The 27,486-nt window shown below is 41.4% G+C and overlaps 1 protein-coding gene across 1 annotated transcript in view; it reads left to right on the plus strand.

Annotated features, from left to right (window-relative positions):
- Positions 1-26,846, plus strand: part of PPIL2 (peptidylprolyl isomerase (cyclophilin)-like 2) — a 76,787-nt gene extending 49,941 nt beyond the window's left edge. Inside the window, exons 13-19 of the mRNA XM_009318752.1 lie at positions 295-328; positions 9,456-9,573; positions 12,257-12,313; positions 22,541-22,613; positions 22,776-22,838; positions 23,317-23,456; positions 25,196-26,846. Coding sequence (XP_009317027.1) covers positions 295-328; positions 9,456-9,573; positions 12,257-12,313; positions 22,541-22,613; positions 22,776-22,838; positions 23,317-23,456; positions 25,196-25,289 — 579 coding nt within the window. The 3' untranslated portion in view covers positions 25,290-26,846. The remainder of the gene's footprint in view (positions 1-294; positions 329-9,455; positions 9,574-12,256; positions 12,314-22,540; positions 22,614-22,775; positions 22,839-23,316; positions 23,457-25,195) is intronic.
- The last annotated feature ends 640 nt before the right edge of the window (positions 26,847-27,486 follow it).

Raw genomic sequence — 27,486 nt, forward strand, 5'->3', positions numbered from 1 at the left:
AGAAAGGATGATCTGGTTAACCCATTTGAGACTGTTTATTTTCCCTATTTACCCACAAGACACCTGTTATTTTTATAAAACTGTCATTCTGCTCTTGGATAAGTAATGTAGGAGATGACAGCCAGCTGATAAAATAAGCTCCAAATAAGTAGTAATAGTTTCCTTGTAGCTAACTTGTCAACGTGACACAATACAGAAGGAAGAAAATTGAGCAGAATTGGCTTTTATGGCTTGTATTTAGTGTCTTTCACACAGATATCTATGTAACCTATTGATTTAATTTTAATTCTGCAGATCCAAGGAGGTGATCCGACTGGAACAGGAACAGGTAGGGTTGAGTTTGAATCAAGTAAACTGTTTTCACTTCATGCGCTGTGTTGTTACATTTATTTCCGGACACCTTTTAGATTAAAATTCTCTAAATTATGATATGTAAAAAAGACGGGTAAAAAAAATTTATGATATTTAAAAGACGGGTAGATGAGGCGCTTAGGGACATGGTTTAGTGGGCATGGTGGTGTTGGGTTGACGGTTGGACTCGATGATCTTGGAGGTCTCTTCCAACCTTAATGATTCTATGATTCTGTGATTCTATGTGGTACACTCTGAGTATTTCTACTTTAAAGCAGAGGTTTTATCGTTATATTTTTATGACCATTTTAACTATGCTCAAAATTTCATCCGATACATTCTCAGTCTAAAACTTGGGTACTCTTCCATGCAGAATTCTTGTTGGGTCTTTGCTTCTTTTTTCTTCCAGAAAATAAATAAATGCAAATTATAATGATTTTACAGCTGGCCTTCCAGAGCAAAGAACAAAGGAAGAAACACATTCATGCAAAGTTGCTTTCAAATTCAGCATTAATGAAATACTTGAGACCTGCCTCGGAATTGGTGAATGGCCAGATACCATCTGTTCTCCCAGCTAGTTGCCTTGTAAAGCCCAAGCTGCTCTTTTTCTAACTTTTAGGGATCACTGTTGCTAAATTCTTCTGCCTGTTCTTTCTCCCTTAGTTGGAGATCCACGTAACAGTCATATCAGAAATGGTCAGGAGACATAGCAGCTGAAGGGTCCTCAGAGCGTTGCCCACCACAGTAGATACGTCATGTAATATGTCTAGCTGCTGCTGTAAATCTGCTCATTTTCCACTTGCACCTGTTACTGTACCCACTTGTAGATGTCACCAGCCTCCACAGCTCCTCACCTGGTCCTGTGGGGTTCTGTGCATTTTTATTCTAGTTCATACATGTGTCACTTGTGTATGCAAGCGCTATATTCTTCTGTGTGTGCTCACAGGTCATCCAAAAAAGATGTCTTTGTAGTTGTTAAATACTTTAGCTCTATTTACTTTGTAAATAATGTTAGTGTAAGTTGCCCAACAGCTTTTCTTCTACTGCATGCTATAATCAACAGTTGCATACTCTAAGATTTGAGACTAGTTAAAAGGTTCTGTGTTTTGATGGCAAAAGCCCATTAACAACATTTGTTACCGTATATTCTTGGACTGTCAAAAGAAATGTGATTTGATTTTGTTATAAGGAAAGTTGTGATTCAAATCCCAAAATATATAATTAGGAACACCTTTAAAATGAGAAATTAAAGAGGTATCAGGAGACGGGAGAAATTTAATGGGTTGACTCAGACACCTTTCACCCTTGTAGGGTGGAGTTCAGATCCTGCTGTGGAATGAAAATTAACTTGCTGGTGTCGTTCTTGTCTCTGTTTGTGCAAATGGTAGAAGTATTGTAAGACAGCACAATTAACAGTTGGCAGAGGACTGGCAGTGCAGCTGCATTGGAGGTCAAGACTGAGCTCTACTGGCAAAGCAAGTAGGAAGTAAAATGCAAATAAGCTGATAGGAGAAAAAACCTCCTATGTGTATTCTTTTATTTAAAAAAAGGAGTCTAATGACCTCTAGTCTTTTCCATCTTGTTTTCCTCCTTGTCATTCTTAATTAAATATGAATATATTGTGGGTGAGATGTCTTGCAAACATCCGTCAAGACTATTAAAGTTCTAATAAAATGGACAGTGTACACTCAAATAGATATGTGTTGCAGATTTTTAGAGACTGTTTGCAATTATTGTAGAGTCCAAATGATGCAGCTATCTTCTTTGCAGCTGAATGGTTTTTATTTTTTGAAGACACCTGAATTTTAGATATCCTTACTTAATCACTGCTGAATATGATAATATCACAAGGAAACGCTGTAAATGGACAGCCTGGTGGGCTACTAGATTTCTCTTGAACTGTCATGCCTGCGTGTTTAATACTTACTTAAGTGAAGCTGCTTAGACAGTTCAGAGAGTGCAAGTAGTCTGTCGGGATTTGTTCCTCACTACCTGATAGATCCTGGACACTTGAATGTGAGGCAGAAATTTCACTTGCACATCTCGAGCCACATGCTGTAAGAAGGTGGCCAGACCTGAGGTGCTTGTCTGGCTTTATGTTCTCTCTGCAGCAGCGCGGCCAGAGGAAGGTACAGCTCGGCAGCAGTGTAAGAACATGGCACATGTAGTGGTGCTCTCCTAGGTTCCCGTGGTGTAAAAATTTTGGTCCATTGGTTTGCGCGTTATTAATGTGATGACAAGCATTCATGTTAGGAAAGCTTTGGAGTAAAGCACTGGGATTCAGTACTTTGTACCTTTTTTACCTGTGTCTTGTATGTTATTTGCAGTATAAATTCCCTTTTTTATTTCTTCTGGCAGCTGGAAGGTATTTCAGTATTTCTTTGACTCACTGGTTCTTAGGAAAAAAAAAAAAAAGACGCATCTTTGAAAGCTAAAAAGTCCATAAGATTTAATGGTCTTTAAAGGTTTACTGGAGGAGTAAATAACTTGACTTCTGTAATATCAAAGAAGCATATGAGAGTAGAACAGCTTTCTTCCCAGATATTTCAATTGGCAATAGGGAAGACTATTTGGAGGTTACCTTTTAAACGTCAATATTTTAAACTGCCAGAATTGTTTCTGCTAGAGCCTTTTGTAGGAAGACTTCAGAAAAAAGAACATCCTTTGTTTCCTCTTGCACATAGAACCTTCTGCTTTAACTGAAATTTTCTGGCTAAGAGGTTTGGGATGGTTTTTTTTGTTTGTTTTTTTGTTTAAAAAAACCCCCACCTTTTCCAAACTGATATGTGGAAGGTGCATTAAGCCTGTATATATTTTTGTTTTGTTTTATTTATTTAATAATTCCTGTTCATCAGCTCAGGAACTTGAACAGACTTGTTCAAAAATCTTCCCACCATTTGGTTTCTGTCATATGACATTCATCCCAGCAACAGGTGTCAGGTTTATGGTTGCAACACCCAAATGCTTAGGTGATCACCCACTCCATTGCTAACTAAGCCCAGGACTGTTCGGCTTCTGGGTGGATTTAGGCACATTCAGTACAACATGATGTAAGTTTACATGTCATACGTACATAGACTGCAGCTGTGCTCTCGGCTCACCTAGATAAGTGTGCTTGTGTTTTGGAAGCATTTCACAGATGTAAAATGCAAGCTGGTTGTCACTGACTGTCCACTTCCACAACTACTCCAGCTGAACAGTCCTATCTGTAAGCAGCACTGATCCTTATTTCTTTTATTATTCAGCACCCCAATGTGTCCTTTTTGAGTTGCTCGTTAGGCTGTCATAAAAGTAACTGTGACCCAGCAGACACATGGAAGACAACTGATTCCTCGTACTCAGCAGTTAACCTTGAGATGGAGAAGGGTGAAAATTAGCATTATGGCATCTAGAAGTTGAGATACCACACTGGGAAAAGAGTGGGGAATAGAATTTTACCTTAGCTTCGCTGGCAGACCTGCATTGCCAAAGCAGTTAGATATACAGTCCTGTAAGACTGACACTGATTTAGAGGACCAAACTAATTTTCTATAGCCTTCAACTTAATGTTTCATAAGACTACTGGGAGAAGTTTTATTGTGCTGCAGCAGCTTATTTCTTTCCTAACAAAATAACCACCCGTAGAGGCAGTATTCAGAGCAATAAGCTGAGTCATGGTCATTCTTTGTAATGATTAATTATTTGAAAATGAATTTTAGATTTGTGATGTATCTCTTTTCCTGTTGTTCATAACAACTAAATGGTTGAACATTGTGAGTAATTCTGTCTAACTCATGCTAGTGCAAGTGGAGCAGCTGCTCTGTATTTTCAGTGTTCCAAATAATAGAAGAAAATTCGCATGTGGGAAAAATAGGTTTAATATCCTACACCCTTTGTATGAAAAAGGGAAAACTATATGCAAAACATTACATTTCAAAGCGACATAGGCATTTTTCAGCTACTCTTACTTGCAACCTGTTGGAAGGTCTCATGAATCGGCTTGTGTGTGCCTCTGTCCATTTATGAATTCAGGAGGGCACAAAGGAGGCATATAATAGCTGTAAAAGCCCAAGATAAAATACCACTGGTAGAACGAAGGACTTTTCCCCCCTCCCCACTCCTCTGAACTGTCAATAGCAAAGGGACTGTGGACAAACTTCATCAGTTCTGCAATGTGATTTCCTAACAAGGGAAGTTCCTTAAATGTAACCGGTTTTAGAGCCCCTTTTCTTGCATGATTGAAGCTCAGCAAAAGGAAGAGAGCAAGACCTTTTTATCTAGCAATATACTCCTTTTAGATTGCAGCCCCTCTGGAAATCCAGCCTCTGGTATGTGGGGTTAAAAGTACTGTGTCCTTTTATCTGAAGGGAGAGAAGCACTTACTGGCTGAGCTAAGGCTTTCGTATTTGCAAAATGATTCAAGAATCTCTCTTGGAAAGCTATATGGAAGTGTCAGATGTTATTACGTACCTTGTGGTTCCAAATGACAAGAAGACAATTACAGAAAGTAAGCCATCATTTTTGTGAATCAGAGCCCTCCCACTTCCTTACCACTGCTTAGCAATTTTTATGTCAGAAAAAGGAAGGATTTATTTAAAATCACAACTGTCATGAATGGTTGTCAGCTCACACCTGGCTTTTGGAATGCTACATTTCTGAAGCTTTAGGTGCATCTCTCAGCTCTTTGCAAGAAAGTTGTACAACTTCTGTAATTTTACCAAAAAAATTACTTTCTGAAAAAAATGCCTTTAGAAGGAATAAAGGCTACCAAAGAGTAAGCTGTTTTAGTTCAAAAGACAATCTGAAAACGTGGCTTTTTTCTGTATAGTTGCTAATGTGTGATTGCTTCAGATGTCAGTTTACATCTATTCACCTTTTCACTATCAGCACAAGGTGCAGATAAGAGACTGAATAACTAACCATGCTTCAGTTACAAGCTAAATATATCTTGCCAGTCTGGATAGCAGTGGAAATGATGAATACAGTCTAATTTTTTCTATGAGCTGTGTGGTCTGTTTGGTTTCATCTCTGTGGGAGAATTAGGTGAACACCTCTTTAATTTAAGAGTTTTTCTCTTTTATTGAAAATGTGGGGAAGTGGCTCCCAGCTGCCTTCAGCTTTGAATCTTTGGTATCTGGGTAGGCATGTGATTCTTATTTTACAGAATTGTGCAAAAAATCTTTCTGGCTCCTGAAAGCTCTGAGGTTGTACAGGTTAAATGCTGTTAGAAGGCCAGTGTATTTCCGTGGCCGATCCCAAGTACATTTCCAGCTTTGTGCAAACAGGAGACCCCCATGTGCAGGGCTGTAAGTACTGTTCCATTTTGCACTCCTAACACCAATCCAGCCAGTGGCAGTACCTACCCGGGGCCATGTCTGCTGCCATGTGAACTCCTCTGACTTCTAGCACAGAAGCCCCCAGAATTTTTTTCCAGCACTTTTTGTAATAGGATCTCAGAAACATCTGCAGGTCCAGTAGGCACACAGCTCCACTTTGACAGAAGATAATCTTATCAGGAGTAAGTTGAGATGAAGGTGAAGTGGCAGGCAGTGCTGCCCGCTGTGAATCTAACACCCAGAGTCAGTTCTTGTTTTCCATGGGCTTTGCTTGTAGGCTAGTACATCAGCATTGGGTGAGGTTTTTGCATCATCGTGACTCCATATATAGTCAGCAATGATCTGTGTGCTCTCAGAGGAAGATTTGGGGAATACAAGGAGGAGCCTCCTGTCTTTAAGGCATATACGGGGAGTGTAACATGAGAGGGCTAGAGCTAGACAGTGTGACGGTCCCAGCTCCTCTGTCTGTCTGCATCCATTGTGCTTTCAGAAAATGAGGAAGATGGCACAGCCACACCTCCCAACTGTGTCGAGAATAAACACAGTAAAATCTGCTAGATACTTCCAAAAGCCTCGTAATTATTAGTAGTAGGTTACGAACCTGTGACTCATTTTCCCAAGTTTACATTGAGCTCTACCATAGAGAGTAAAATGTAAGAATCTAAAATCCCTGTTCTAGACCCACCCCAGCTGAGCATTAGGCACTGTGCTGCCATGGCAGTAGACTAGTAAGGGATCTGTACCTAATCTTCAGAGAGAAAGTGATTCTGGGTTTCAGTAATTAAAAAGAACCCACCACATTAACTCGCCATCTTCTGGCTTGCTCTGTCTGCTCCTGCTTCAAGCAGATACTTGAACCTGGAACAATTCCAGAGGTTAGCAGGAGTTTGACAAACAGCACATTCAGGCTATTTTTAATTTAAGGAGAATACTTTAGGGTTTTTCCTTTTAAAAAAAAAAGTATTCTCTCTAATTTTTTTTTCTTTTAAAAAAACAACAAAAAAAACCCAAACCATTCCTGTACTGCTGGCTGACTGCCTTTGAAGCGTCTCCACCGCCCCTTGCCAGTCTGTGCTGCCAGGCCTCTGCGGATACTTCAGCTATATCCTTTATAGGACATCTGGCCTTTTAGGCGAATGCTGCACAGGCCATTCTCTGTTCTTGCTGCAGCTCCCGGGCAGACAGAATTAGCCATGGAAACAGCTGTATGGCAGACGGGGAAGCAGGGACTGGATCTCATGCTGTAACTATCTACTAAAACATTAGCAGTTATTTCCAGAGAACTGGAATGAAACAAAGTTAGCCTTCATACATATGAGATTAATTCTGACCTGCAGCGCATGATCTGAAATAAAATCACACAAAAATAAATATTCCAAAACCTAAAGATCATGGCTCATTGCTCCTGTCTGCAAGCTCTTGGGTCTGGTTGCTTGTTGTGCCAGAAAGAGAGAGTCTCTCTGTCATTCACAATTTTTCTCTTTCCTTTTGAATTATTTTTCTGACCAGCGAAGGCTTCAGGGTTGATTCCACTCTCTTTCAGCAGCTTGACAATGCTGTATTTCCAGCATCAACTGGAATTATATGAAGGGTGTAACAGACTCAAGGGTTTGGCCACATGCTGCTGTGTTCATGTTTGCATATCATCTGAAAATTTCAGACAGCAAAAATTCCTCTAGGTTAGAACTTGCAGCAAGTGCATCTGCTTTACAAATAATTAGGAGTTCGTTCAAGAGATCCTTTGAAGCACAATTATGCATGTCTCTAAGGGAAGTCCAAGTGAAGTTTGTTACTCAGGTGCAAAGAGCTCCGGCTGTGACCGAGAGCAGAAATGCAGGGCCTTAAGCAATGGCACTGCAGCGGTGTGGCGGTGCGGGCAGGGAACCCGTCCCCAGTGCTGCCCCACCAGGCCAAACGGAACTGGAAAGGTGAAAACTGTGAAAGGTGAAGAGGGAGAGAGAAATAGTGCACAGAGCATAGTGCTGTTGATGGGCAGTGGGTCTGCAGGCTTTGCAGGTGTGTTTCTGGTTTTGGGCAGTCCTGTTGGCATGGAGCCTCGCTATATTCTGAGCGTAACTTGTTTATTTACTAACCTAGAAGAACTTTGTTTTTCTGGACAAAGTAAGTAGCAGGCACTGCACAAGTAACCTCTCTTAGCAAATAGGAATACACAAGGAGATTCACTAGCAAAGAAAATTACTGGCTTCTGGTAAGACATTTTCTAATAGGTTGAACACTTTGGTTTTGCCTAGAATAGCTGGGTCTTGGATTCATCTTCAAGACAGTAGAGCTGGCTGCAGCTATACCATATCCCTTTCACCCACTACTGGAAGAGATTGGCATATGGGATCAAGCTGATGTAATTTAGCTGATCTTAAAATATTCAATAGCCAAAGATTGCTGAAGTAATCACTCCTCCTCTACTCCTAATTACAGAAAATCCCTACAGGGTTTGTCCCCTTTTGCTGCCTCTTGTCAAATTGCAGAGCAGGCTACACTCAACTCTGTTAATAGGTCTTTTGAACATGATTAACTGGGTTTTTAAGTGGGTCAGTTTCTTCCAAAATTTCTTGCTTACTTAGTTCCACTTGCACTTGCAGCTGTCCACGTGTGATGCTTTGTTTTTGTGGTATCATCTGAAATTCTTTTCTCATTTGATGCACTCTTGTGATTTTCTGCATAAGGTTTTCAGTAGGAGCCTGTTTTATTCCTCAGTTTTATTTGCTGCTTGCCTGTGCAGTCGTATCATCAAATTGTTTTTCTGTATTACATGTGCAAATACCGTTGAGCACTGCAGATCCTTTACTGACCTGCTTCGCAAGTGATACAGTTACTCTAGAAGATTCTTGAGCCAATTCTACAGATGGACCAGTCTTGCTGCCTGTTTAGATAGTTTTGTTTGTTTTATTTTTAATACTATGCTAAGGTGAAATATTTTTTCATGGTTTGTCAAACAAGATTATGGATTTGACTGTAAAACTATGACTCATCTCAGCCTTCATTTTTCTTACTAAGAATGATCCTGGAGGAAAGTGCAAATGAAAATGTCAGATCTGTCATAAATAATGTAAAAATGACAGCCAGGAGGAGAGGTCTGCCAGACCCTCTTTCTATCCACAGACACAGAAAAGAAATCAGTTGTGGAGGGCTGGGTCTGCGGCTTGTGCAAAGTTTTATCATCCTTTTGACTTCATTGCATTTAAGTGTTTACATCATCCAGGTATCTAGTCCAAATATCTTAAGTTTTGCCTTTTATTTTGGAGGAATACATATTGTCATTTTTCATTGTTTAACCAGGAATTAAGCATTTGAGCTTATAGCTCCTATTCTTAGTTGATTTTATGAACGTATTTCATCTCCCTGATACTTATTTCCAGAAGCAATGCTAATCCAGAGTGCAATTAAGCTAGTAATTCTTTGCTCTATGTTTTGTCAGGAAGCCACTTTTAAAGATTTAATGTCTCAAAAAAGAAAAATTATGGTGGACCAGTAGTAAAAAATTAAATCCTTGACAGTTCTTTAGCACACAATATATAATGCTGTTCATAAGCAGTCTGGTCTGTTGCAGTTGATAGTGTGGGGGCACAGAATTGTGTTGCCAGTTATAAACATCTGATTTCAAGGGCGTGCTCAAATACTAACCTAGTGATAGGGATGAGGTAAGAAAATATTATACACACAGTGATCAGAAGTGCCATAAACCTTGAATGTAGTGTCAGTGCCTGTTAAAAAATGTAGTGGGAAACTAATGAAAACAAACATTTCTTCTATCATCTTTTCTCTTTCAAGGAGGAGAATCTTACTGGGGAAAACCTTTCAAAGATGAATTTAAGCCCAATTTGTCCCACACGGGACGTGGTGTTCTTAGTATGGCCAATTCGGGACCCAACACAAACAAATCACAGTTGTAAGTAGTCACTTGCTTTTTGTGTTTTATTGTTTCCCTCTAGACACTGTGTCTTACTCTGTTAAGAAAACAAGTGACATTTTACGAGCTACTCCTTAAAGTTCAGTCAAGTGAAATGTTCTGTCGAGTGTTGCATATTAAAATCAGGGTAGCTACAGTTGCTGTTACCCAATCTAAGAGCAAAGTGAAGCATGGCAAGAAGACCTGTAGGTTTATTATATCATCATTAATTTGTCTTTTCTGTTTTTATGATTTGAAGTTCTTGTTCATTTTTGTCCGTGTCCCCCCCACTGTTATCCCTGTGAGATCATTACACCTCTCCACTCTGTTTAAATTTAGCCCCGTATTGAACTTTTTGAAAGGGCTTAATGAAATGAAACATATACTCTATGGAAATGTTGCTTCTTTTTACTCACCTGGTTTTAAATAAATGAGAACAGTTCTGCACTGTTGAAATGTGTAGAACCCAGGCGTGGCAGAGTGCAGAATCTGGGATTGAGAATGTCTTGTTTTTCAGTGCACAAAAGCAGAATGAGGACTAAAATGAGGAAAAAATGAACGAAGAAGCAGGAAGAACAACAAATGAAATTTAAAGATAGTGAAGTTATAATAACGTTCTTTATGTGTAACATTAATACGGGTGTTTGCCTGCAGTCTTTTGAAAATATTCTGTGTCACTTTGAGCCGACCATTTATTAGTTGCTCTCTAAGTACTGCAATAAAAAAAAGTTGTACTTTTATTGGGAGCCCCAGGAAAGAGAGTGAGCGTGTGTGTGTACAGTACTGTGTGTTGGGTCTGGGGAGGGAGGGGGTTCTTGGTGTTGGTCTTCACGATGCTAAGTATTATTATGGCTTGTAAACTATGCAGTAGTGCGGTTAGCTTTAATTAAACACAAGTGCTTGTCTCAGGGCCTTTAATAGGCTTACTCACATACTTAAGGCTAAGCACGTTAGGCAGTTTGCAGGATCGAGTTGCTGTAGAGCTTATTTTGGATTTGAATGTTATTGCCAGCACTCAGGTGCTAAATTAGGGGAGAGTAGAGGCTTTTTTCTTCTTTTTTTTTTTTTTGTTAAAAGGGATTCTAGAAACAGAAGTTAGAGACAGTTCATCAGTGATGTGCCATATTGAGTCACATCATCTGCTGCTGTAAATGTGATTGTATATTTCCCTAAAATTTGCAAATTAAATATGAAATTCCTTTATATGTGAAGTCCTTGAGAGACTCCAGCTGCCCGTATTTATAAAGCTTCCTAGGCAGTGTTTAGACACTTCTGGCAACTGTTGTGACCTTAGGAACTGGGTGAATAGCTCTCCCCATAGGTGATAGACACTGCAGTGCAGAGTGATCCAGGTCCCTTGTGTTCGAATAATGCTCAGGACTTCTCCTCTGTGATCATCCTGAGTTATGTTAATTCCATTGTCCTTAATTTTATTTTGACTGCGGCGATGGATGAGAAGCTTTCTCTGTATATTTGCTACTGCTCAGATTTTTTTTTTATTACAATGATACATAACTGACCACTTGATAATCTTAAGTATTGGATAGCTGGGAATAAACTGGTGCAAAGAACGCATGCAGAAGGCTACGTTGTAATGTTTGCCCTGTGTAGGAGTTTGCATTCTGCACAGCATCTCAAAGCTTTCGTAGGGCAGGCTACATCATAATAGATCGTCTGGCAGATTGTAGCCCCTCCTATTTGCAATCATATAACTTCCTGAGGCAGTTGCTTATACGGAAGAGTGCTTTTGGAATGCTTATATATTTTTAGCTGTCTCTAATATAGTGTAACAGATGGAGACAGGGAGGAGAGCCAGCACTGCATGTCCAGCCAAGATGGGCCATCGTGGTCTGCAGACCACAGTGTGGAAACCTCTGTCTCATACGCTTGTAGTCCGAGTCTTCCAAAGAAGCATTAAGCTTTAGAGAAAAGTTTTAGTAGTAAAGGTTGCTTTGGATTTGGTATTTTAGTTCCCATGTTTAAGTTTAAAAATACAACCCCGAAAATTAAAAGTCCAATTAATTAAAAATTAAAAATCCAAGTTTCACAGGTTTTCATTACTTTTGACACTTTGAAGTATTCTTCTGCCATGTTTGTATCCAAAGCACAAATTTGCTCTGTCCAGAGGAGAAATGGATCACTGACAGGCCAACTTAATGGAAGATAAACGCAAGAAGTAAATATCCTAAAAGATGGAGGTTTACACTGGCTGTTGTGTTACATAACTGCATTTGCTGGATACAAGCTCCCAATCACGCACAAGAAATGTACTTCTCCAGCAGGATGCACGTCTCCCTGTCCTGCATGAGCTTCCCAGGGCCTGCCTGGCCAAGGAGGCAGATGCTCACATTAATTTTGGACTTTGTGCAAGTCACCATGCTTGGAGTACTGTTTAAAGTACTTGTTTAAGTACTGTTAGTACTTACTAACACCCCATACTTGGGATGTTAGTAAGGTATAAAAATGAGAAGTCAAAACTCCAGAAATCCAAGACAAAACCCACAAAACAGAGGAGTTAAAGGATGTTTGGCCAGCATGCCTCCCAGAGAGGAGCCAGAGAGAGAGAGAGGATCTTGTCCTCTCTCAGAGCCTGTTGCGTACACTCTCCATTTTTAAGCATTACTGGCTGCTGTTGGGTGTTGATGAGATAATACGCTAACTGTTACATCTTTATTCCTTCCAGCTTCATCACATTCCGCTCTTGTGCATATCTGGACAAGAAGCATACAGTTTTTGGAAGGTAAGTGAAGAATATTATGAACAGCAGTATAGCAGACATGCTCTCCTGTGTGTCTGAAGCCTGAAGAGAAGAATCTAGAGTGTCTTGCAATTGAACTGGAGCAAAATCCAGTTCTCCTGGTCATGAGTAGGTGGCCAACATCGCATCAGTGCCAGTCATCAGACTCTGCCTTTTTTTCTCCTTCCATCACTGTAAGTTGCCTTACTTCCCTTCTGTGGGTGGCCCTCCAGGGAGTCATGAACAAAGTAATCATCGTCCTGTGACAAACCATGCTAATATTTGTGCATGCTAATTGCTGGGACACAAGAGATTACCTCTTCAACACTGCTTTCATCCTCTTATGGGCTGTCAGCTGGGAAATGAGTCATGACAGGGCTGCTCTTCATCATGGCATAGAACATAGAGCTTCTGCATAGGTTAGGTGTTTTGGCCCCTTTTATTCTTTTTTATTCTATTCTTCTTTTCTTTTATTCCTGACAATTAGCATCAGTATAAAAGCTGTGTGTTTGTGTGCATGTGTGTGTGTACATACATACATGTTTGTGTGTGTGTGTGTGTGTGTGTATAAAAAAATCCCTTATCAATGCCAAGATAGCAAGAGAACTTCATTCTTTATAAAAAAGTCTCTTCCAAAAGTCCTTTCCAGTCAAGTCCTCACGTGATAAAGATCAAGGTATTTATTGCAGAAGATACTACAAATTATTTATGTTACGGTTTGTTCGTTGCTTCCTCTGGTGCAGGTACATGGTATTTACCAAGTCATGCATAGCTGTTCTAGCAAATGCCTCAGTGCAAATGGCAGGAAGGGGAATTTTACTAGCCTGCTTCACTGGTAGTTCCTGAGGATTTTACAGTCTTTTTTAAATGAAGATTTGTTTTTTATTCTTTTCATAGTTTTATCCGTTTGAAAGGCAGCGATTGAAAATAAATGCATGTGCTGTTTACTTTGATTGGATGTCATACAATTGTGCTGTACAATGAAAGTGATATATTTAATCCATCTTCTTTGCCTGTGAGTTCTTGAGGCAGAAACTGGCTTAATTTTAAACAATTAATTTAGTGCCGTTAGTTCCAATACTGATTCTGCAATAATTGCACCCTTTGAAATATATTTCTTTTTCCTTTCTCAGTTCTGTCCTAGAAAAATTTAAAGTTCCTTTGTCATTCGGTGAAAGCAGATAAATGAAGCAAATTCTAATACTGAAAGCTGAGAGCAAGCATATTCTTGGAGGAGTTACCTTACCCATATCTTAAGACTATTTCATTTAAGCTACAATTTGAGTCCTCCTTGCAAAAAACCCATTAAATCCCATGGTAATGCTGCTAAACTGAGCTTGCCACCTCATCAAATAGTATTTGGGTTAGGACAGCTCAGCTGAAAATGTGACTGTTCTTCAGTTCTGGGTGCAACCTGGCTTCAGTGAGCATCCTGTATAATCCTCCAGTGTCTTTGCTGTGTTTCCCCAGCATGCTCCAGTTTTACTGTAATTCACCAGGAAAGAGTTTAGAGAGTAGTTGAGCTTACTGCAATGCAGGGACTGTATTGCAAGCCTTTGCACTATGCATAACATCTCAAGTACCTTATGGGTAAAATAGTTCAAATAATGTTTCACACTGTACGTTGCCCTTTAGAGAGGAATTACTTCAGTCCAGGTAACTCTGGTTAAGTGTACAGCAGAGATTTATGCAGTAGCAGTTTTAGGAAAGACTGTGTTAATTTTTGAATTGTCCTTGCTACTACAGAAATCTGAACTTGGTTGCCAAAGAAATGATGCTGCTTTCTGAGCACTGCAAATATTCTTAGCTGAAATACAAAGGAACAACTTTATTAAAAATGTTGGTTTAGAATCATGTTTGGCTCCCTGCATGAAAACTGAGTGACATCTTCATCTGAACACAGAGCAGATGAATTTTACTCTGGACTTTCTTGCATGTAAATGAAGATTAATTCAAAGAATGTAAAAAATGAAGATGCTGGAATAGATGCATTCCAGTCACTCTATATTTATCTACAAATTGAATAGTTGAATAATCGAGTTTACCTACAAATTTAATATAAAATGTGTGCAGCTCATAAGATCTGCATTCTGTCATCAAAAACCTTCAGCTCTTTTTACCTGCATTTGTTTTTAAAAGCCATAAAAGCCAAAAGATTCAAGAGATTGTACCTCCAGTGAAACTCCAGCTTCAGTTTGCTATTTTAGATCCTGGGTGTTTCCAGGATTTGCTGACTGTATCTGATCTTAGACTGTATAGTACAATAATATCTCAGAAGCATATCTAGGAATAATATCTAGGTTTAAGAATAGAATGAACCCATGAAATAAGAATTCTTTGTTTCCATGAATGTTAAATTGGATTGTCTTAATTGGATGCTTACTGGCCTGTTGTGACTTTCATATGGATTTGAGGATTACTTATTTCAGTTAATATAAAAACCTAAATACTCTGGTCTCAGCTGTACCCTCAGCTATTTCTATGCAGCTCTGGTTCATGTTAGTGAGTGTCACATACATATCTTTGAGAGCAGAATTTGACCTATTTGTGATTTGCATAGAACTTTTCAGCAGGCTTTCCATACTTTGGAGAACAAAGAAGAGTGAAAGAGCAACCGTTCCCCACCCCTTTATTCTTTTTTGGCGCTGTGTGGGATGGAACATCGAAAAGTTCCTTCTCTGGAGAGCTGCATCTTATTCATGTCCCTGCTGGTTTGAAACACAATTTTTGCATAGTAGCAGCTATTAAGAGTTGGATGTTTGGCTGTTAAGTATGTTTGGAAAACACACCAGCTGCAGGCAGTGGGACTGTGAAGAGGTGACACGTGTCTGGCTTGGTGCACTGGAATTTTCAAGTCTCAGGAGCAGGCTGCAGCTGGAGGACAGGGAGGGCATCTTGTCATGATTGTGCTGCCCACCATGGCAATAATGAGGATGGGTGTTATTGAAAATAAAGGACATAATTTGGCATGGATGGGGAGCAAAAACAAAGGCAGAGAGTGAGAGAAGAATGCCTTCCCTTGGAGGTGTGTTGCAGGCTGCACAGATTCCCTGCTCCTAGAGCTGCCTAGATTAAATTAGTAATTACCATTTCTAGTAAATTACCATTTCTCCTGACATAGAGAATGCTGTAATTAACGTGAAAACTAACTGGTGGCTTTTGTTGGCTTCTAGCTGGCTGGTAAGAGGTTTAATTTATAAACTCAAATAATGTAAACCAACCAACATGCATTTGCTGTGCACAGAGTGGATGAGAAGCATTTGCAGGTGACTGCTGCATGGGGAAGTCCTGTCTGCTGCTGTTGTGGGCTGTGTGTGAGGGGGCTTCCTCTTATCCATGCTACAACTGGGAGTTCAAGTGTTGCGTGAGCTGCGTGAGCTACAGGGATGTTACAGCCAAAACACCAGTATAGGCTCACATTCCTGTCTGGCGTGCTTTATGAAATTTAGATGCAAGCACATCCCATCTGCGTTGTTACTATATTTTCCGTTACTCCAATGGCTCACAGCTCCTGTGAATCAGGGACCTGGTACATTTGCCCTTTATAAGCAGAAATAGAAATATAATCTCTGTCCCAGGGAGCTGTGTAAGTAGAAAAGAGACTGCATATAACAGGGAAGTCACAACAGTGACCCCTTTCAGCCTACGTTCCACCGACAGTTTGCACTTTCTTCAGAACCAAGGAAGAAGAAAACCCCAGGAAAAATGAAATGGCTTTGTGGATGTCTTGGGGGAGCCTGTTCCAAAGCTAAAGGGACACATGAAAAAGCGCATGTTTAAAATAATAGTGGAAGGTGATCGAGCCATGCTGATCAGCAGGAGGAGAGAAATGCTCTCTCTGAATTTTGGGTGAGATTTAGAACAAGCAGGGCATGATGGGCTTGAAAGTGAGGGCAGGTTGCAAGTATGTGATGTGATAAAAAGAAGGGCAATAGAGGGAGCGGAGAGAAAAGTGGAAAAGTGTTGTCGTCAGAGTGGCAAAGCTGGAAATTATCTGTGCAGTAGTTCTATGTGTTTATTAGAGCATCACTTGTGTTTGTCAAGAACTGAGAAAAGGATGTGGCAGCTGAGGCAGGAGATGAGTATACGGAGGACAGTTTTCCCCTTTGTACATGGCTGCACGTATCTGCTTACGCAGATCTTTTAACCATCTCTTGAGGTTTCTGCTGCTCATTCTTCAATTCTCTTGTTCCTGGAAATAATGAACAAGGTGGTTTGGGAAACCTCAGACTTGGTCAAATTGGAGGCACCAGTCAGTAGCTGACATGCACTCAGCTTAGTCTTCTCTTTTCTTCCCTCTTCCCCTTGCCAGATGCTTTTGGGGAAGAGACTTCTTTCCTTGGATAAGTATCACTCTGTATTAAGTATTCCTTAATCTGTTTAATGCTTTCTACTGCAATTCTGTAGAATGGGGTAATGAAAGTAACTCTTGTCCTCTAAAGTAATTAGCTACGTAAAATAACTACCAGGCATTATTCAGTTACCCAGGTACGGTTAAATAACGAACAACGTCTATTTCCACTTGTAGCATTCCCTGTACGATTTGAATCAGTGAACCCCAATGGCTTCTAAGCTGGGAAACTCATGTTCTTGTCGCTCTTCTGCTTTAGTACATCTGAAGGATGGAGAAATTGTGTGACAGCAGAAGAGCCAATTCTGTTGTTGCATCTGTGTAGGGAGCCTGACCTAATTTTGCACCACAGAGTCTGCTCCCCAGACACAGGATAGGAGTGAAGAGCAAGGTGGGAAAATAAACCAGGCCTCCGTGTGGAAGCCATGGCCGTGATTTCATGTAGCACACAAGGACTGGGCTGTCGAAGCTGCATGAGGGCTGCTATTGTTTCCAAAACAGTTGTATGATCTCTGAAGAGGAACCGGTGCCAAAGCAGAGAAGTCCTTATGTGCCAGGTTCATCTGTTGAGTCTAGTTTCAAAATGTCTTTTTCCAAGTTGTTTTATTTTTTCAGCGCCCTTCATTACTGTGTCTCACCTGCTAGATTAAGCCCTTATGAGAGATTGAGATGTTTCCACTGCATCCTTGTTGCAAGTTTGAATTGCTTGCTCCATTTCAGACTGGGTGTGTACATAGAAAACATTTTTTCCTGAGTGTATGTGTTTGTGCATGTATATATTGTTCTCTCTGTGTGTGTACGTAAATGTATGTATTGTGCATATATATATATATCCCTGTTATAAAAATAACCTTGAGGGCAGAATGTGTTTACAAAACAACAATGTTTCTTTCTGGTTTCTGTTTCTAGTTTAAAGCATTTTTTTGAAAAAGTCCAGACATTGTTCTTGTATCATCTTCTGACCAGGAAACTCTTATCATCTTGGACCGCTGCCATCCCCAGCATTGCATAAGGCTTAATTCCTATAATTCTAAACAAAAATAAGAGAAAGAGGAAGTCCATGTGTGAATGTCTGTGAGACTGCTAGGGAGCTGCAGTTTTCTTTGGGAGCAGCATTAACTAATGTACGGCGAGACTTTCATTGGCATTGCAAATGGATAGAGCTTGCTCCAGGTATTTCACTTACACTTCATGCAAAGACATTGGCAGTGGTTATGAAGCAAGGTTACTAGTTTGCATAAAGGAGCCTTAACAGAAAGTAAGATTTTAAATAACATCTCTAAATTTGAAATGCAAAGATTTCCAGTGCTAACTTCTGTTTTCAAGAAAACAGAATTGCAGGAGTAAGGGCACATTTTTGTTTTCATTACTATGCTAACAGAAAAAAAAACTAAATATACCTACCTTGTTGTCCATGCTTAAATGTAATGCAACATTTATCAAGCTCCTCTAAAAATACAGCAAGCTGTCTCAGGGATGCTGAGCTAAATATATAGTTGAGATCATCATTTCTCTGTTCAACATCTACTGGAAGCACACAGCAAACCCTCAGTTTCACTCGTTGTTCTAAAGTAAAAGGTGTCTTGAAGGTATCATCCTTTTCACTGTAGGATGTCATCTGAACATGTGTTTAAATCTAACTTGGTCAATTTAGGATAAAGCATGTGTGGCACCTTATAAAAGGGATAGAGCCAGAAACAGTAGAAAAGGCTAAACTTGTTTCTGCCCTTCTCCCTTCCCTTCCCCGCTGTGCTCCCAACTTAGCACAAGTGACATTGAATGAGAAAGGCTGACATGGTGTGACCTGTCACTGTCTGTGTAATGCACTTAGCACATGTAAAGGGTATAAAGCCATACTAGTCTGAACTTCTGGAGTTTGCATTTTGTTTTAATGAAGATGATGTACAGAGTTCCTTATGCTGAGATATTCATAGAACAGGTTTTATCTCTTTTTGTTCAAAGTTAGTGGATATTAGAATAATATTAAGTAGTGGCTTTCTAGAGGTTTTTTTTTAATGCTTTAATGTACTGATCTGATGGTCTTTTCTACATATAACTTGTATGGGCTTTTTTTCTTGGCAAGATGTCTGTGAGCTTTTCTTCCTACACCCAGAATATGTGTTGTGAGACAGGCAAAGAATCCCCAAAACTACTCTGGCGTGTTGGTTTCCTCATTCTGTGAGGAGCAATTGCTGTAACAGATGCCAGTGTATAGGCTTAGACACATTATATGTCGTCAAACTGATTTTAGTACAGCGATGTAACATCATGAGATTTGACAATAACAACATGTAATGTTTTGAGAGCCTGCGTGTACATCGTCTCTCTACTTAGAAAAATCAGAAGAAAGTTTGCAAAATCCTTTACGGTTTGAGACCTTAATTTGGAATATTCCATTTTTTTGCATCCAGCCATGACTGCCCTGATTAATGTGTAGTTCATTTTTTACTGAATGGGTGATGTTTGCAATCAGATCTTGCCCTTTTTGGATTTTAATTTTTGCTGATGAAACACCAGTCTGAGCTGGGCCTGATCCTTGACAAAGCTTCCAAGTGCTCCCTGAACAAAAGTGACTAGTAAATTATTTCCAGTTCCTCTGGTCAGAGCTCTCTTCTCTGAGGTGGTGGTTTGTATTCAAATTAATTTTTATTTTTTATTGATATTATGGCAGTGTCTAAAGACATAAACCTATATTGAGAGCTCACTGTGCTGACACTGTAATATGCATAGTTATTCTCTGTGCAAAATGTTAGAGAATGCAGTGTAAAAGAAAGCAATTTTCCATTTTAGAGACAAGAAGCTAAGAAGAAAAAAGAATTACATGCTCCGCAGGCATAACAACTTTGTCTTCTTCCCCCTTAGCCCTTTATAATCATGTCAAAATAGACTATTTAGGTCATTTACTGATGACCTGTGAATGCCATGTCTATCACAGCCTTTTAAAATGTACAAGTGACAAAGTATTCCCGATAAAGTTTAATTAGCATAGTGACTGAAGATTTGTGAGCATAGCCAAAACGCATTAGGGCTAATATTGTGGGAGGTCTAGCTATGGGCTAAGGGATTACTCAGTTGAGATTGCCAGTGCATAGCTGATCTGGCTGTTTCAAATTATCAGAACCTAATTAAATGAAAACATACGAGCAGATAATGAGTGGAGCTGTTGGCTAGAAAATCCTCCAATATTAAATCAGAAGTTTCCTTTAGGGGCAATTAAAATACAGTGAATATATCTTAGGCTGTGTGTTAATCATCAGTATTATAAGTGAATCTGATACTGGCCTCGAGAAGGATTTTAAAATGGAGTTTTTGTTACAAACTTTCCAAAGTTCATGCAGGGTCTTCAAGCCCTGTGCCGCTTCCCCCAGTGTGCTACCTCCAGTTGCAAATGAATGAGGCTGTTCTAGCCTGCATACATGTTTTTTAATTGCTCTTACAAGTCACAACCTGATTATAGAATATTGACAGGCCCTTGAGGAGTAAAGGGGAGAAGTTTGGAGCAGCGCAGCAGCAATGACATGCTAGCAAGGACGGCTCTGCTCAAGGCAGGTGCTGAGCAGCACCCTCTCTCACTTGCACAGTTTTATTTTCTGTGATGGGGTCTGTCTTTTGGGGCACGTTTAGTGCCTGTCCCAGCCCGTGAGGCGGCAGTGAGGGACAGTGGTGCTGCACTAAGCACAAGGAGTCTTGAATGAGAAGGACCCACTTGCCTTTCAAACCACAGCGGTCAGCCTGTTTCATTTGCTTGACGTGGCTTTTGGGAGGAGTGCATGAGACGTGTAAATAGTGTGGTGTGGAGTGGTAAGTAGGAGGTGTATTTCTCCTTTGGATCAGCTGAGACCATCACAGGTGATAGCCATGGGCCTCTCCTGGTGCTGGCTGGGCAGACTGTCATGCTGGGACTGGAGAGGGCTGCCTGGCTGCAAAACACCTGCAAGAATGAGATATTGTAATAGAAGAGTATAAATGTGTCAAATACCTGTGAATATGATGTGTGTTTTGGTTGAGGTATTGCTCATTTCTTTGATACGAAAGCAGTGTTAGGTGATAAAACACTCTACATATTCCACCAGTTTGAATTTTTTCCACCAGTTTCGTTTAATTTGATTTTCTTCCATTTCATCTGCCCAGCCCTTGACAGCCTACCTGTGCTGGTACTGGAGTCCCGGTAATCCCAGCAATCAGGCTTCAACACAGTTGCCACCCCATGAAGGCTGGAGGAATGCTGGCTCTTGGTTTGCCCCATCTCATGGGCAGCCCTGGGCTCCTCGATGGCTGGGTCCTGCCCTCACTGCTGAGCTCCTGGCCTCAAACTCCTCTGGCTCCAGGAGCAGTGTTTTTGAGAATTACGGCTGCTTCTCATTGTCCCACAGCCATTAATATGGGCTGTATTTTTGGTTCCTGGCCATGTGGCTTGGCTCTATTAAAACAGATGTTGTCCAGCTACAGCCTGCTTTTCTAAGAGATCTGGATCGCTCGGCATCAATGACCTGTCTTCGTCTTTATTTACTGCTCTTCTAAGTATAGCTGTTTTCAGATTTAATTGGGGATGTTGATGTGGATAAAAGTGTTAAATAGCCTGGGACCAAGATCTGATCCCAGCAGGACCCCTCTGGAAACATACTGACTCAGTGGTTCCTATTTAAAATTAGATTTTGACACCTATCAGCCAATTTTTTATTTAATGTGTGCTGTGTTCACTTCATATCATTCTAATTTCTCAATCAAAATATCAGCCACCTTCCAGAAGTCTGTTCCACGGACACTGTTATCCCTGTTAACCACAATTGTCGTCTCAAAGATAGAAGGTTGTTTGACAGACTCTGTTTTCCACAAAACCTTGTTGATTGCCGTTACTTATTTCCTTTCTTTCTTAATCATATCCTGTCTCCGCTATTCCATTATTTTGCTGGGATAGATGCCAGGATGACAGGCTTATAATTATCTGGGTCACCCCATTTATCCTTTCTAAATATCCTTTTCTGGAACTTTCCCATTGTTCCGCACTTTTTTTGAAAATGAACATGCAGCAGTCCAGAAAGTCTTCAGCCTTTCTTAAACATTTTGAAGCAAGTATTTGGATACGTTGACTTCAAAAATGAGAGACCAGGGATCTTACATCCTCCTAAATAGAAACTGCGGTGAAAAGTGTCCCGGCGTTGTCTTGTGGCTGTGACTTGATGCTCTGCTGCTTTGCTGCTTTCCCAGAGCCTTCACGAGCTCACGGTCATGATGTGCTTCAGGAGCAGTCCTGCGCTTTCTGTGTTACTGGTGTCATTATGGACAGGTCTGTCACTGGTCTCCAATAGTGCCATAGTTACAATTCCCTTTCTTCCTAATAACACTCTTCGGTCTGATATACAATTTAAAAAAAAAAAAAAGGGGGGTAAAAAATCAGAAGTTAATGAAAACATTTGCTTTCTTGACCAAGTCTGTTGGTTTGGTTTTCGAAGCACACGGGAGTAACAAATGAGCTCCAAATTTATGGATGTAGCGTTAGCAAGTGAATCCATTTTGAAATGGGTTTGTGTCTTCTTGCACAGATGGCTGTCTACAGTCGCTCATTCTCCATCTTGCTGGTTTGTGTGGCTACCAGGTTTTTGGACAAATGGCTTGGCTTTGCCTCTGAGTGTTTGACTTTTCTATGTTCTGTTTAATTTTAAATTCAAATCACAGATTTCAGAAAAAAATCCTTACTTTCCGCACTGAATGACATTATCTTAGGTCTTCAAATACAGTTGCTAATTCCTCTTCCCCCAGACATGATGGTTTAAAAATCTGCTAGAGTAATGGGCATAAATTAGATATATTAGATGTAAGGGTGCAGGAATATTTTGAGTGTGTTGTGACAGCTGGAAATCGTGTCCTTCCTCTTTTAGGGTGGTTGGTGGCTTTGAGACTCTGACTGCTATGGAGAATGTGGAAAGTGACCCAAAAACAGACCGTCCCAAGGTACGTGTGAAGCACCAGGGGCTGTGCAGGAGGGAGCGAACACATACGGCCTCGTGTGGCAGTGCAGTTCACCCCGCTGATGCTTCTCTGAAAGCCAAACTTGGGAGAGATGGCGCAACTTAATCAGCAGATTGATTTGCTCTTCTTCTCTTCTGCTCCCAGGAGGAAATACAAATTCAGACAACAACCGTTTTTGTTGATCCGTATGAAGAGGCAGATGCCCAGGTGAGGATAGTTGATTGGTTGGGTTTTTTGAAAGGCCAAAGCTCTTTGGAGAACTTTGTAACTTAATGCCTTTTCTTTGGACATGGGCAGCCCCCTGTCCCATATGGTTGCAAGCTAAGATTATACAGCTGCCATTCAGCATTGCCTTGTGTGCCAGGGTCATCGCCGCTCTTTCAGCAGAGAGGTCTTGTAACTGAGTCTGGCACAGCTCCCAGTCCGTCACGCTTACGATGGCTTTCTTTCCAAATGCCCACAGTAGCTATGGGCAGCTGCAGGTGAGAAGAGAGGAGTTTTGTTATAATGGCTGCAGACAGCCTGTTTGTAGCGGCCCTTGAGGTCTGTCTCCTAAAGACTGCCCTGTAATCATAGCGGTGCTGATTGCTGTTCTAGAGTGCTTTAAAGCTTCAAAGAATTGTAGACATTTTGTCCTTACTCTGGACTAGCTCTTGCAACAGATTGCACTCTTTTCTTCCCACAGGTTGCTGCAGAAAGAGAGAAGGTCCAGCTAGAAGAAGAAGCAGCCAAAACAAAAGCTGAGGTGGTCCCACCAAAGAAAGAGGTCCAGACTCCTAAAACGTACCGGCAGGGGATTGGAAAATACATTAACATGGCTGCAGCGTGAGTTCCCTGCCCATCTGATCTTTGTTGAGTGTATTAGTTGCCTTTCCTGCTGGACACTGACCCTGTCCAGTGCCATTGCTCAGGTGTTTGGTTTGTGCCAGCAGGCTTCGCAAAGGCATCTTCATGCAGTCCTAACAGTCAACAGTTCCCTATACTTCTGTTGTTTTTCAAGATTACACGTTAACTGAGCTTTTCTTTTAGCACTTGAACATGACCAAGTTGGTCTTTAACAGCGTGTGCTGACTTCAGAACTGTAGATACATTTCCACAACTCAGAAGTCCTTGAGGAACTGTACTGTGTCACTTCGTACACCATCTTTTATTCTCTTCCTCTTCTGCAGCTATTTCTGAAGGCCATGGTCCCACAGACGTTTCTCTTTTAGCATCTTCTCCCCTGCACAAAGTAGTTGCCTTAAACCCGTATCAGTCTGCTGATCTGGTTCCCTGTTCAGCCGCACAAACAGTTGTACCAGCACAACTGAAATGGCCGGAAAGGGGAGCAAGTTCCCAGGCTTGCCGTGGGAGCACAGGGCGTCTGGCGAGTAGCTCCAGGGTGCCTGGCTGGTTGTACAGGCTTGTCCTAAAGCATCCTCTCCCAGACACCCTTTGTACACCCATTGGGATTGGCAGCATCGCTTGCTTTCCTAAGAACAGTACAGAATCCCACCTGAGTGGCAGCTTTGCATGAGTTTTGGATAAATTAAAATAAATGCCTTCCACTTGATTTTTTGCAGACTTCTCTAAAAGCATTTGCAAAAATGCTGTTGTCTGTCTGCTGCATAAAGACGTGTATTTATGCATACACAGATCTGGACAGCTCTTTAATCAGCTTGTATGTGCCTGCGTAATTTACAGGCATTTGATAACTGTGCAAACAACAGTATGTTAGCCCATGCAGGTCAGTTTGGTGTGTCAGTCACACGTTTCAGTTACAAAATATTGCTTGTCCCTTAAAATGTTATGTTCAGCTTAAAATTGCTGCCATTCTGCACTTTTACAGAGGAAACCCAGGCAGAGCTTGCAGCTCTGTGGAAAGGGCCAAGTAGTATAGAAAGGACTTTTCTTTCCTAGTCCTGCACTCATTGCAGCCTGCCTTGAAACTGGGAGTTTGGTCTGTAGCAGCCCTTTGGCAGGTTCCGGGTTCTCAGTTCTCCCTATTGGCTACTGATATCTGACAATAAAACCACAGTAGGTGAGCTGGCTGCGTAGTGTTTCCACGGGGGCTGCAAATTCTGCTCGAGAGAGGCTGAGAATAGCAGCAGCGACTGCAACAGGCCATGCTCAAGAAACAGGAAAGGATCTATGAAAAACCTGTCCAGCTGCTTTACACCTAATTCCCCATAAATCCTTTTGCTGCCACAAATGCAGGTGAGAAGATGGGGAGAGAACTTGTGGCTCCCATTTGCACTGTGACTGTGCTAAAAAACTACAGCTGTTAAATCTTCAGCTCTGGCTTGGAGAACTTGTTGGGTTTTGAACACATTCCTGGAAGTGTTCAAAGCCTGACCCAAACTATCCCCACAGACTGACACTCTCCCTCTTTTTGGGTATGCCAAAGGCCCCCATCCCCACCCCCCTGAGGTCCCCATGCTGGCACAGAGCTTGTACTCCTCTCTGATTGATAAGGGATGGGCTAGCTCCAGCATAGCTGTTGCTGGGAGAGGAAAGGCATCCAGCTGCCCTGGTCCCACTGAACAGTAAATAGTCCCTGAGAGTTGTTTTCATTTTGGCTCCAGGAAGCGCAGCGTGGAAGATGATGGGCCCTCAACCAGCACAGCTGCAAAGAAAGAGAAAAAGAGCACAGGCTTTGGGGACTTCAGCTCCTGGTAGCAGCGTGGGGAGCCTAGCACTGGAGCAGCACAGCAAAAAAAAGGCAGCCTCCCACATGTCCCCGAAGAGTCCAAAAGACAGTCTGTCCTGGGGAGGGAAGGCACCAGCCTGCCCTTCCACTGGAGAAGAAAACTGTTGCTTTGTTAAGGCTGGTTAATGTGGCTTTGTTTTCTAGAGAGCTGCGTTCCCCCCACTGCATCTTCCTCGAAGGCCTTTTTGTTGTTGTTTTGCTAAGCGGGGAGCAGGCAGCCCAGCTCCGCTGGGGATTAGCTGGAGCCTTTCTCTGCTTGGCTGGCAGCAGACCAGGCAGAGCGCAGCCTTGCAGGATGCTACTTCAGTGAACAGCTACATTGGTGAAAGGGCTCCTTTTACAGGTAATCGTTTCCAGACGAGCCAAGTCTGGCAAATGAAGGAATGAATTAACATGCTGGGGAAGCGCCTGTGCTGTTGTAGCGCTTTGCGGAGGGGAGGAGAGGGCTCCAGCCTGTCCTGCCCTTCCCTCCCAGCTGCCTTTTGCTAGTTCTCAACAAGGACCAATTCTGTCTCTTGCTCTTTGTGGGCCTGCCTCCTGGCTGGACTGACTGCTGTCAGTCTCCGTAGGGCCTCGCTCACTCCAAAATGAGCTCCCTCTGTACCCGTTTAAGTCTCTGACAGCCTGGGAAGCAGCGGCTCTAGATGGGGAGCCTGGGGTAGCTGCACCACTTGTTCCTCTCAGTGGCTGGCCTTCCCTAAGCCACTGGGCAGCCAGAGGGGCCAGGATTCACCAGTTCAAACCTGCCCTCGGGTCCCAGAAACTACAGCCTGGAGCAACTGAGCAGGAATAGAAACAACTTTACTTTTTTTTTTTCCAACCATCCCTAAAGTCTGCTCCTTGCAGGGGAACACATACTGTAGTCTGTCCCGACACCAGTCTTCCCATCATTAGGGAGAACCATATAATAGAGCTGACAGGCATCTCAAATATTTCTGTTGCATACCCACAAATTATTAGGAAGCTTAATAAAGGCCTTATGGGGTAAAGATATATCAGCCTGTGAAGTTTTAATCCAAAAACATATATGTGTTACCATCACTTAGACACAGCAGGCTAGATCCTGAACGTTACTTTTCAGTTCATCTTAGGTGTTTTCAGATGACAGAAATACCCTCCCTACCTCTCTGCGTGGCTGAGGAGATAGTTTTGTAATCAGCTTTGTAACAATACATTTATATTGGTGGTTTCATGTTTTAAGAGAAGATTCCATTTATATGAAATTGCTGTAAAAACTTTTGGTAAAATGTTTTGCATTAAATGCTTTTATTTTCTTTTGAGTGCTTGCTTGCCTTTGACTGTTCAACTGTCATTTCCAAGATCATGGCATTGCAAAGTTGATTGTCATACAAGGAAATGATTCATTCCTACTTTTTAAGATGCTCATAAGGAACTCTGGGATCTTTGCGGATATGATTACATCTTTGTTAGATCATAGGAAGTTCAAACCAGTCTGAAGGAATAATAGGGGTTTTTTATTTTGCAACATTTTGCAGTGTATAAGTTTGAAATAACACGTGTTTGATTCCTGGAACAGGGGATATGATGGTACTTTCCTCAAGCTGAGTTTCTTGTGTCTTACTGAAACTTCTTGCTTCTCCTGGGCTGTTTTTTTCCTGATAAATTGCTATTGATCCCTTCTACCTAACTTCTGCTTCAGCATGTTTTTTAGTCATCAGGTTCACAGTATTGCTAGGGCTGGAATAGGCAGTTTAATGAAATCCATAAGAGTAAAATGCTTTTTTGTACTAGATTAAAATGGAGATTATTATGAAAGAAAGGAGCTTTTGATTACAAGGAAGGCAACAGAGGTGTGGCAAGGACTCCTATTTCAGCAAGAGTCCTTGTTACAGATTGATATAAGGGACAGTTTCCTTTTGCAGCAGCAGGCTGCAGAGACAACTACCCGCTTTCCCTTTCTACTCCAGCTTTTTGGCAGTGCTCACTGCAGTCCATGAAGGACCACTGCCGTGCAAAGTGCAGACAGGACTGCTGCCCTTCCAAGCACTGCCTTTGCACTGCCCGTTTCATTACAATTTCCCACCATAACATCAAACACAAAAGAGAGAGCAATTTCCTGGCTTCTAGGAAGGGCTGAGCGTAACCCTTTTCGTTTTGCTCTAAGCAGGGGTGAAGCTCTTCAGCTCTTCACTGCTCGACCTGAAT

Source organism: Pygoscelis adeliae, unplaced genomic scaffold (assembly GCF_000699105.1).
Source record: "Pygoscelis adeliae isolate BGI_AS28 unplaced genomic scaffold, ASM69910v1 Scaffold410, whole genome shotgun sequence".
NCBI lineage: Eukaryota > Metazoa > Chordata > Aves > Sphenisciformes > Spheniscidae > Pygoscelis > Pygoscelis adeliae.